Source organism: Thamnophis elegans, chromosome 4 (assembly GCF_009769535.1).
Source record: "Thamnophis elegans isolate rThaEle1 chromosome 4, rThaEle1.pri, whole genome shotgun sequence".
Taxonomy (NCBI): domain Eukaryota; kingdom Metazoa; phylum Chordata; class Lepidosauria; order Squamata; family Colubridae; genus Thamnophis; species Thamnophis elegans.
This window is the reverse complement of record NC_045544.1, coordinates 137,155,226-137,167,525: the sequence shown is the minus strand read 5'-3', so window position 1 is coordinate 137,167,525 and position 12,300 is coordinate 137,155,226. Positions and strand designations below refer to the sequence as shown.

The 12,300-nt window shown below is 44.9% G+C and overlaps 1 protein-coding gene across 1 annotated transcript in view; it reads left to right on the top strand.

Annotated features, from left to right (window-relative positions):
* BCAS3 (BCAS3 microtubule associated cell migration factor) overlaps positions 1-12,300 on the top strand; it is a 448,094-nt gene that overhangs the window by 42,140 nt on the left and 393,654 nt on the right. Inside the window, 1 exon segment of the mRNA XM_032216614.1 lies at positions 9,763-9,835. Within this exon segment, the coding sequence (XP_032072505.1) occupies positions 9,763-9,835 (73 nt within the window).

Sequence of the window (12,300 nt, the reverse complement as noted above, 5' to 3'; positions counted from 1 at the left end):
CAGTAATGAAACAGCATAATAAAATAAGAGAGAGTGTGGCAGGCCAAAGATCCTAAAAGGAATATGACTGGAGGCCTGACAATGATCTTGTTATGCACTGGTTTAGGTTCTTTTATCTGTTTATGAACTGAATCATATAAAACTTTGTATTAAGATTTGATTAGCTTCTCTGGATTTCAGATCAGTTTTAACCACAGTTGGTGAGCTTTTTTTTTTTCTGGATGACATTTCACCCATTAAGTAGAAAGAAATCAAGCTAATTCAGGATGCTATTTTTTTTAGAGCCAGGCCTTTCTTGCTAGCTTAGATTGTTCAGTCACAAGAATTACCAGAAATTGAGAAATATTTTTTCTCATCCCTGGAAGTATTGTGGCAGAGCTGGCCACAGAGTCGGACAGTGAGGAGGCTGGGGAGGAACATGGGCCAGTCCTAGGAATTGTGGAAGGCTCGGACGAGGGCTCTGCATCGGAGGCAGAGAGGGAGCTAGGCAGCAGCGAGGCAGAGGAGCAGCTGGAGCCTGTTCCCAGTGTGTGCATGCGCAGAGCTGCCAGAAGACGAGAATAACAACGAAAGGAGGGTCCACGTGGGAGTAAAGCCACACCTTGGAGGTGATTGGCCCCTCCCACAGGAAACAGAAGAGGAGCGAATGGGGAGTGGACTTTTGCAGGAAACAATTCAGCCATTCGGTCGTTTCAAGAGTGGAAAGTTCTGTTTGTGACTATAAGAGACTCTGTGCCAAGTTTTGCCTTGCCCTGCATTTGGAAACTACTTATCTGGCAGCTCTCCAAGCGAGATAAGGTGCGTGTGGATAAACATTCCTCAGAAAGTCTGTTTGCCAAGCCTTGCAGACTGTGAATGAAAGGAATCCACAGTCGTGTCAATAAAAGGGGTTTTGCCGGAACCAAGACTCTACCTCTTGCTTTTTAAGGCAGCCTGGGTCAGAACAGGAAGTTCTAAGAATGTTTGTGGAGAAAAACAAAAGAAAGCAATGCAGAAACGAGGTCATCTGACCAACCATGGCTGAGTCCTACCCATGTACAGTATATGCCCACATTATCCACTTCCCTACGTGACACAGGGCCAGGATACCTGTGGAGCCACCGTCATCCCGTTACATCGATCCATCCCACCCGGTTAGGAGGGAAGGCATGTTACACACCCCGACTGGAGTGGTGTAGGAAGACAACTTTCTCTGCTCTTGCCCATCGTTGCCTGTGGAACATTCTTCCCTCCCCCAGCGGTGAGGCAGTCCCCCACTCTATTGGCCTTCTGTAAAGGTATGAAAACATGGCTCTGTGGCCTTGTTTGGGATATGCACCGAAGCACCAAACTCTGCGGTTGGTTAGCTCCCTGAAACAGTCCTTCCCCTTGCCTTCAAATCAGCTTTTAACATTCCTTACCTCTTTTAAATTTTACATACTGCCTCCTACAGCAGGGGTGTCAGACTTGATTTCATTGAGGGCTGCATCAGAGTTGTGTTTGGCCTTGGTGGGTCAGAGTGGCCGTGGTTGGGGTGGGCGTGCCTAGGGTGGCCGTGGCCAGCTCAAAGTGACTCAGGTTGGGGACGCCTGTGTTGGCCCGAGTGCTTTGCCCACGAAAGTGGGCTCCCGAGCTCCGTTTTCGACTGCGATGGCCTCCTGCAACCCTCTTGTCAGCAGCTCTCCTGAGCTCTGTTTTTGCTGGCAGAGGCCCCGCGAGCCGGTTCTTTGCTGTTTCCAGGGCAGCCACGTGGGCCAGATCTAAGCACCCTGTGGGCCGGATCTGGCCCCTGGGCCTTGAATTTGGCACCCCTGCCCTATCGGGAGAGGGATGGTTCTTAAATAAGATAGATAGATAAATAGGTAGGCAGGCAGGCAGGCAGGCAGGCAGATAGATGATAGATAGATAGATAGATAGATAGATAGATAGATAGATAGATAGATAGATAGATAGATATAGCAATAGTACTTAGACTTATATACCGCTTCACAGTGCTTTTACAGTTCTCTCTAAGTAGTTTACAGAGTCAGCATATTTTCCCCGACAATCTGGATCATTTTACTGACCTTGGAAAGATGGAAGGCTGAGTCAACCGATGGATGGAGAGAGAATGTAGATAGACAGACAGACAGACAAACAGACAGGTGATAGATAGAGAGATAGATGGTAGAGAGCTAGAGAGAATAGATGACTCCATTGGTTCTGTTGGCAGAATGCTCATTATGTTTCCCAAATGGAGTGAAAGGCTGTCACTCAGTAGAAGGATTTTTCCTGTGCAAGCAGGAGGCCTGATTTAATCCCTGCCCTCTCCCAGCGGGGGCTAAGATCCAATCTGAAGCCTAGAAGGCTGCTTCTAGCTGCTCCGCGTGGGGCAGCATTGACTTGGACGGATGAAAATCCGACTTGTTGTGAAGCAGCTTCCCTTATTTGTCTTCTAAAACAGAGGGATCTTTTTTCCCCTTCTCCCTGCGAGGTAATCTCACAAAAGCTCCCAATTAGAGAAAGAAGAATAGAACATAGACAGATGTGCTGTTGCAATGTGTACCAGAAGTACAAATTACAATTATATCCTGCTTACTGCCCCACAGGAGGGTGGGGGGTGGGGGGAATCCAGCAGAAGCTGGCGAAAGATAATTCAGAAACTTGCCTGCCTGTTTTTCTTCATATTTACATAAGGGATTATTATAGGCTGCTCCTTGAAAGCAAACTAGAAAGTTACTGATGGCCATTCAGATTTCTATGGGGGGGACGGGACCTGTCCCCTCTTGTCTTGCTACTCCTCTTCTGTCAAACTCTTAGGTTTGATGGCCTCAAAGTCTTGATCTAGTCTTAGACCCGTGATGGCGAGGTGGTTAGGGTGCAGTAGTGCAGGCCACTTCAGCTGACTGTTATCTGCAGTTCAGCGGTTCTAATCTCACCAGCTCAAGGTTGACTCAGCCTTCCATCCTTCCGAGGTGGGTGAAATGAGGACCCAGACTGTGGGGGCGATATGCTGACTCTGTAAACCGCTTAGAGAGGGCTGAAAGCCCTATGAAGCAGTATATAAGTCTAACTGCTATTGCTATTGTGAACCTATGCCACGCATGCCAGAAGTGGCACGCAGAGCCATCTCTCTGGGCAACCAATCGTCGCCCATTGCTCTTCTGGGCAATGACGTGCACGGCTGGTCTTCTTGCGCCCGGAAATAGCAGCTCCCTGACGCACATGTAAACTGGAAGAGCAGCTCCCTGGCACGCATGTGTGCGCCGGGAAGTTGAGCTTCCAGTTTCCAGTGCTCGTGTGCACACCCGCCAGCTGGTCTTCATGCACACATGCACGCCAGAAACCAGAAGACCAAGTGACCTATGCACACAGGAAAGCAGAAGCTCAGTTTCCCAGCACGTGCACGCTGGGGAGCTGCTCTTCCAGTTTCCAGTGCTCCCCGCACATGTGCGCTCCCGTTTCTGCACTCGGTGCCGAAAAGAGTCGGCAATGCTATCCTAGACCAAGGGTGTCGATTTCATTGAGGGCCACAACTGGGTTGTGTTTGACCTCGAGGGGCGGGGGGGGGAGTGGGAGGCATGGCCAGCTTGACGTCACTCATGTTGGGGGCACCCATGGTGGCCTGGGCGGGGCTGGGAGGATTCTCCTGCAGCCCTCTGCTAGCGAAAAAGCAGCTCGGGAGGGCTGCATGTGGCAGAGGCTCTTGTAGCGAAAACGGAGCTCGGGAGGGCTCTGCATGGCCTTCCCAAGCTCTGTTTTCACTGGCAGAGGCACTGCGGACCGGTCTTTTGTTATTTCCAGGGAGGCCTGGAAATCTAAGCCCTTGAGTTTGACACCTATGACCTAGAGTCTTCCTAAATCTATAGTAAATAAATATTTTTTTCCATCACTTACTGCCTGATCTTATTAACTGGAGGTACTCAACTTTACTAAGCTATTTTCTCTGCTCTAACAGGACATGAGTTACAGGTAGCCTTCGACAAACGACCACAATTGAGCCCCAAATTTCTGTTGTTAAGCAAGATATTTGTTAAGTGAATTGCACAGCAACTGTCATAAATATGAACCAATTGCCAAGTGCCTGAATTTTTGATCACATGACTTCGGGGATGCCGCAACGGTTGTGAGTGTGAAAAAGGGTCACGTCACTTTTTTCAATGCCATTGTAACTTTGAACGATCACTAAAAGAACTTGTAAGCCAAGGACTACCTGTATTACCTTTAGAACAGGGATGTCCAACTTTGCCCACTTTAAGACTTCTGGACTTCAAATCCCAGAATTCTCCAGCCAGCACTTTGAAGTCCACAAGTGTTAAAAGTGGACGAGGTTGGACAGCCCTACTTTAAAAGCTATTGGTTCTTATATTTGCCATATTTCTGCAAACATATAGATGGTTCTTGACTTACGACCATAACGGAGCCCAAAATTTATTTATTTATTTATTTATTTATTTATTTATTTATTTATTTATTTATTCTTTCTTTCTTTCTTCTTTTCCTTCCTTCCTTCCTTCCTTTCTTCCTTCCTTCCTTCTTCCTTCCTTCTTTCCTTCCATCTTTCCATCTTTCCTCCCTCTTTTCCTTTTTCTTTCTCTTTCTCTCTCTCTCTCTCTCTCTCTCCATCTCTCCATCTCTCCCTCCCTCTCCCCCTCCCTCCCTCCCTCCCTCCCTCTCTCTCTCCCATTTAAACAAGATTGCGGAGGAGGTGTGGCGCCTTGTTGGCAGTAGACACAGTTTTCATTACTTTAATTGTGTGGTTTATCAGGATTTTCAGCTTTGGGGAGCAGGGTTTGCGGGTTAAATGCAAGAGTGTTATGACAGAATTAAAAGGATTTAGGATAAATAGGAGTTAAAGGGGGGGAAAAGCCCTTTGCAACAGGATTTCTATACCTTTTTGATTTGATGGATTTGGCAAGCCATGGGGCTTATGAAAATATTCCCCGTAAAATGCTGTTTGGCATTTTGTTAAATGTTCTGCACGGAGCAGGTGTGTCGCGCCAGCCAGTTGCACACAGAAAACACACAATCTCCTATATTTTTTTTAAAACCGTGTAATCCACTCTAACTTGGAAGGATTAATCCCTTCCATCTCTCAGCCTTGTCAGCTTGTGGGTGAAGCGAATTGTGTCCTCTGTTAAAGACTCTGCAAATACAGGGGGACACCCTTCAATACTTCAAAGCTCTGTTTCCCAACCTTGTCCCCCAAGTTTAAGCTGTGCGGACTTCAGCTCCCAGAATTTCCCAGCCAGAAATGTGAACCCACATTTATGTTTTCTATCACAGGAAGTCCCTGACTTGTAACCTTTTACAACTTACAACAGTTCGTTTGGTGACCGTTCAGTTACAGTTATCCCCACGGTCACGTGACTTTACATTCGGATGCTCCCATTTATGACGGTTGCAGTGTCTGGGAGTCAAGAGATCCCCCTTTGCAACCTTCTGACAAGCAAAGTCAATGGGGAAAACAGATCCCCTTAACAACCGTATTATTATTAATTTTAAGAACTGGGGTGACTCACTTAAGAAATGTGGCGAGAAAAGTCGTAAAATGGGGCAAAGCCCACTTAACAAATTTCTCACTTAGCAATCTAAATTTTGGGCTCAATTGAGGTCGTAAGTTGTGGACTACCTGTATTTAGCAACCGTTCGAAATTACAAAGGCACTGAAAAAAATAACTTATAAGTGGTGGTTGTAAGAGCCATGATGGCACTGTGGTTTCAATTAAATATTGCAGGCTAACTCTGCCCACTGCCAAGAGTTTGATCCTGACCGGCTCAAGGTTGACTCAGCCTTCCATCCTTCCAAGGTTGGTAAAATGAGGATCCAGATTGTTGGGGGTGCAATGTGCTGACTCTGTAAACCGCTTAGAGAGCTGTAAGGTGGTATATAAGTCTACATGTTATTGCCATTGGTCCTCTCACTTATAACCATTGCAGCATTTCCATGGTCACGTGATCAAAATTTGGATGCTTGACAACTGGCATAAATTTATGAGGGCTGCAGCATCCTGGAGTTATGTGATCACCATTTGTGACACAAGCAAAGTCAATGGGGGAAGTTGGATTCATTTAAGGACCACCTGATTTACTTAACAACTGCATGATTCGCTTAACAGCCATGGATTGTTATGAGGGATCCTTGGTGCCCTCTGAGCTTGCTAGTTTTCTTGCAGGTGTTTCATAACCCAACTAGGTAACATCATCAGTGCTAGAAGGGAGTGGGGATTGTGGAGAGGAGGAGGAGGAAGACTGTGGTGTCCTTGGTGCCCTCTGAGCTTGCTTGTTTTCTTGTAGGCATTTCATTACCCAACTAGGTAACATCATCAGTGCTAGAAGGAAGTGGGGTTTTCGGGGAGGAGGAGGAAAAGGAGGAGGAGGAGGCCTGTGGGGTCCTTGGTGCTCTCTGAGCTTGGTGGTTTTCTTGCATACGTTTCATTATCCTTACTAGGTAACATCATCAGGGCTAGTCGATTGTTAATTTATTGTTATTTCTAAATTTTTTAAAAATGGGACTTCTGCATGCTTCAAGGTTCATCCAATTGTATCCAGGTATCTTTTGTTTTCCGGTTTCCCCATCTTTATAGAACCATTAGGCTCTTAGAGGTGCATTAAAAGGTTGTGATAGAAAAATACCCATCCCCCCCCCCCGGCCACCCCCAGGATCCTTTTATTTTAAAATAAGGTTTTTTAATCGGTATACAGCATTCTCCGTGTAACTCTTTTTTCAAGTTTGTGTTTTAGGCAAAGTTGGGTTGGTCTGTTGGGGAGTGACAGTTTTGTTTGCCCGAGTTTCTTAAAAGAGCTTCCAATGTTTATCAACAAAGGGTTCATATAATGTAAATGTGCTCATAGAATGGATTGTTGATTGTAAAACTGTCTCTGTGAGTCATTAAATGTTGAATAAACCGAGACATAATTGGGGAGGACGAATTCTGTAGATGATTGGTAAACGTTTTAAGTGCACGGATTCTACCCGGGCTCTTTAATCTTCAGGAATACTGTTGAGTGAAAAATCTGCCTTTCTGTGTTAATGGTTTTTCTGTTCAGATTATTTCAGATTATTTCATTTTTAGAAGACCATGGTTAAACTGCAAATCTAAGCTCTGTGAAGAGCATTTTCAGCTACATTTTCTGTTGATCGAATGGCCTGAGTTCTCATGGGAAAGAAGTCAGTGGTTAGGAAGACTCTTAACTCTCTTTAAATATCGTTTTATTATCGCTATTATTTGTTTTTGGATTTTCTGTTAGCGTAACAGAAATACAGGGAGTCCATCGACTTACCACCACAATTGAACCGAGAATTTCTGTTGCTGAGTGAGAAATTTGTTAAGTGAGTTTTGCCCCATTTTACAACTTTGCTTGTCATGTTTGTTAAGTGAATCGCTGCAGGTGTTAAATTAGTAAAACGGTTGTTAAGTGAATCTGGCATTCCCCACTGACTTGGCTGGTCAGAAGGTCTGGCACTGGGCAGAGTTTGCCTGCAATAGCACTTAGACTTATATACCGCTTCACAGAGCTTTGCAGCCCTCTCTAAGCGGTTTACAGAGTCAGCCTCTTGCCCCCAACAATCTGGGTCCTCATTTTACCGACTTTAGAAGGACAGAAGGCTGAGTCAACGGTCAGGATTGAACTCCTGGCATTTGGCAGAATTAGCCTGCAATACTGCATTCTAACTACTGTGCCACCCTAGCAAGGACTGGTCATGTCACTTTTTTCTGTGCTGTCGTACCTTTGAACAGTCGCTAAATGAATGTAAGTCGAGGACTACCTGCACACTGAAAAACCAAACACCCTCCTGCTTTACAACTTCAGCCAAACCTGAAAGATGCATTTGTTCTCAGCGAGCTGCCTGAGTAGCTGGTTATAAGTCCCTAGTCTCAACCCCTCTGTTCTTTGATTGTCACTTTGGGAAAATATCTCTGGGTGTGATAATATTAATATGTGTATATGTATGTATGTATGAGTGTGTGTGTGTATGTATATGTGTGTGTGTGTGTGTGTGTGTATATATATATGTGTGTGTGTGTGTATGTGTGTATATATATATATATATGTATGTATGTATGTATGTATGTTGTATTTGTGCTGATAAATAAAGGGAGACTAGTATAGATCTCTTTCAAGCTATTTAGCTCTCATCAGCTAGCCATACCCTTACTGGGATTTGAACCTGTGCTGTATTACATATTAAGCAGTTGTATTAACCACTGAGCCACAAATTTCTCCTCCTTATCAGCTGAGCCAGGGAAGTAGGTATGTATTTAGTGTCACAACCCCTGGTGTGCCCAAATATGGGAGGAAGCAGACTGCTTCCATTCTCTGTCTATCGGTTCGTCACAAGAGACCATCACGACATATTGGGTTTCTGTCACGATGGTCTCTTGTGACGAGCCGATAGACAGACAATGGAAGCAGTCTGCTTCCTCCCATATTTGGGCATACCAGGGGTTGTGACACTAAATAAATACATACATACATACATACATACATACATACATACATACATACATCAAATATATACAGGAAAATACAAAATAAATTATTTGCCCAATAGAAAGATCTGCCAGCAGGTATACAGAGGGATGTATGGTTGTGTGTAACAGAAGGATTTATAATGTCAACTTTGCATTGTTATGAAACACACCCCTGAGCAGAAATGGCTTCAGAAACAATTTAAGAACAAGGAGAGTATGAAATTGAGGGAAAAAAGCCTGCTGGGCTTAGCAGAAACGTGGCCATGATGCTCTCAATTACCAATTGGACCTTCACTAATTAGGAGAAGAGAGAGAGATTAATTAGCAAAAGAGAGAGACACACAAGGGCCTTGGAGCCTCATCTCAGTTTAGAGAAGGCAGTGATCCTCAGGGTAATCGGATTCAAGACTGTTAAAAGATATATCGCTCATGGGATGTCACAGCTCCCTTTTCAGCATTGTTGGAACATAAGAGTTTTTCCATCTTAGCAACTTTAAGACCTGTGGACTTCAACTCCCAGGATTGTGGCTCAGTGGCTAAGATGCTGAGCTTGTCAATCAGAAAGGTTGGCAGTTTGGTGGTTTGAATCCCTAGTAGAGATCTTCTGCATGAGCAGGGGGTTGGACTAGATGGCCTCCAAGGTCCCTTTCAACTCTGTTACTGTTAAAAAAAAGTCTTAAAGTTGCCCAGGTGGGACACCATTGACTCAAACCAAAGCAGCTTTACTTAGAAACATGGCCTCCATATGTCAGTGTAAGCCTTTGTATAGCTTTGTTAAGCAAAAACATTAATGGCCCTTCAAAACTGTGCATTGTATACGTTTAGTTCAATCTATCCTGGCAGTTAGAACAATTAATCAGTGGAACGACTTGCCTCTAGAAGTTGTAAATGCCCCAACGCTGGAATTTTTAAAGAATATGTTGGATAACCATTTGTCTGAATTGGTGTAGGGTTTCCAGCCTGAGGAGGAAGTTGGACTAGAAGACCTCTGAGGTTCCTTCCAACTATTCTGTTCTGTTCTATTGTATTAACCCACACAGTGGCTGTAGTATTGTTATTTATCCTTCTTATCATCTTTACTTCACCCCGTTTATTGGTATTATCACTACTATTATCCTCTGTGTTGCTTTGCAAGCATACCAAGTAGTTCTATACCGGAGACAAGTTCTTTACATGTCTTACCACATTTGTCCAAATAAAGTCTTCAATTCGATTCAATTCAATAACAGCGCCTTTATATACGACATTTGATCTCTGTCTAGTTAATCGTTCAGGGCAGCAAAGACGTAACTAACGCTTGTGCGTGTCTCTGTTCTGCTCCATCCAGATCGCGAGAAGAGTGATAACTTTGCTGAGAAGAGACCTCTCCTTGCTGTGTGCAAAAGCATCGGATCTTCTGGGTAAGATGATTACATCCAGAGGGGGGTTGCTCTGTGGCCTTGTTGGCTTGTTATAATAAAGACAGCAAGGAGCTCAGTTGAGCCTTAATTGGCTCATTGTGGCAAATCCTGTGTGGGCCAGGGCTTGTTCCTATCTGATGTAGAGTGTGAACCTCTGTATGAGTTGAATTTGGGCCAGAGATGACTCCTCTTTATGTCTCCAAAATAGGTCTGCTTCCCTTCCTAATAACATACATATTTCTGAACAAATGTCACCACCCTCGCCCTTCCAATTAATTACGGTCTTTCCTCCTCTAACTTTTCCAATTGCTGTAATTGTAGTTTGTGGATAAAGATGGAAAATACAGGTAGTGCTTGCCTTACAACCACAATCCGGCCCGAAATTTCAGTCGCAAAGTGAAGACGGTTGGTTAAGTCAATATTGCCTCATTTTACGATCTTTCTCGCCACGGTTGTTCAGTGAATCTCTCCATTTGTTAAGTAAGTCACAGGGTGGTTAAGTGAGTCCCCATTGACTTTGCTTGTCGTACAGTCACAAAAGGTGATAATGTAGCCCGTGGATACTGCAACCGTCGTAGATATGAACCGGTTGTCAATTGTCTGAACTTCGATCATGTTGACCACGGGGATGCTGCAACGGTTGTAAGTGTGAAGAATGGTCACAAGTCCCTTTTTTTTCCAGCATTGTAACTTTGAACAGTCACCAAATAATTTTTGCACGTTGAGGACCAACATGTTTCCCTGAAAGTAAGCCCTGGCTGTCAGACCTGGAAGCCATCTTTTACCTTTTGGATTTTTCAGGATGCTCGTAATTATATAAGCCCTACCCCAAAAATAAGCCCCAGTTAAGATGGTCAGCCAGATAGACACATTTATCGTATTTCCCTGAAAATAAGACCGAATCGGAAATAAGCCCTTACGCATCTTTTGGAGCAAAAATTAATATAAGACCCGGTCTTATTTTCAGGAAAATATGGTACCTGTAAATGTTTACATTTCTGCAAAAAAGTAAACTTGGGTTTTATCTCAGACTCCCTGAGGTTCTTCCTATGTAATGAAACTTTGTAATGAAGCACTGGGGAACCTGCCAGAGGACTGGAAAAGAGTTGATATAGTTCCTATCTTCAAAAAAAGGGGGAAAATAGATCCAGGAAAGACAGACCTGTCAGCCTGACCTCAATACCTAGGAAGATTCCGGAAAAGAAACTCTAAAACACTGCTTTTTTTTTTTTTTTTGAACAACCAATGTTTAGGAACAAATTTTTGTTTTGGTCGCCACGATGCAAAAAAGATGTGGAGACTCTGGAAAAAGTGCAGAGAAGAGCAAGAAAGTGGATTAGGGAACTTGAGGATAAAACATAGGAAGAAAGATTGCAGCAACGGTGGGATTCACGTACCTTCCCTAGCGGTTTGCAAATGTGAGCGCATGTGCCTCGTCTGTGCAAGCACACCGCCTTCTGCGCATGTGCAGTGCTTGTGCATTATGTTGAGGCGGGTTGGTGAAGCCTCCCGCAGCTGCCGCTACCGGTTCTCCTGAACTGGAGCGAACCGGCTAAATGCCACCTCTGGGTTTGCGGAACTGGGTAGGTCTAGTTTAATAGAAAGAAGGACTAGGGGAGACATGATAGCAGTCTTCCAATATCTCACGGGTTGCCACAAGGAAGAGGGAGTCAAGCTATTCTCCAAGGCATTTGAGGGTAAAACAAGAAGCAATGGGTGGAAACTAATCAAGGAGAGAAGCAACTTAGAACTGAGGAGGAATTTCCTGACATTTAGAACAATTAATCAGTGGAACAACTTGCCTCCAGAAGTTGTGAATGCCCCAACACTGGAAGTCTTTAAGAAGAAATGGGACAGCCATTTGTTGAAAATGGTTTGGGTCTTCTGCACCGCGGTTCGCCCACGTTACACCTGTCCTCCGCGAGCTGCACTGGCTACCTGTTGGTCTCCGGGTGCGCTTCAGGGTACTGATGACCACCTTTAAAGCACTCCATGGTAGTGGATCTGAGTACTTGAGAGACCGCCTTCTGCCGATTACTTCCCTAAATCGACCAATTAGATCGCACAGACTGGGCCTCCTCCGAATCCCATCTGCCAGTCAATGCCGACTGGCGACCACACGGAGGAGAGCCTTTTCTGTTGCTGCTCCGACCCTGTGGAACGAGCTCCCCATGGAGATCCGTACCCTCACCACTATCCAGACCTTCCGCGCAGCCCTCAAGATCTGGCTCTCCCAGCAGGCCTGGGGATAGGCTTCCAATTCACCCGCCCGAGTGTTTGATTGTTGAATGAAAGTTGTGTTTTACTATCTTTCTTTGTTCACATATTGTTTTGTTTTTGACCTTGCACCTCCCCCCCCCCTGTGGTTGTAAGCCGCCCTGAGTCCCCCCAGGGAAAAGGGCGGCATATAAATCCCAATAAACTGAAACTGAAACTGAAACTTGAGCGGGGGGGGGGGTTGAACT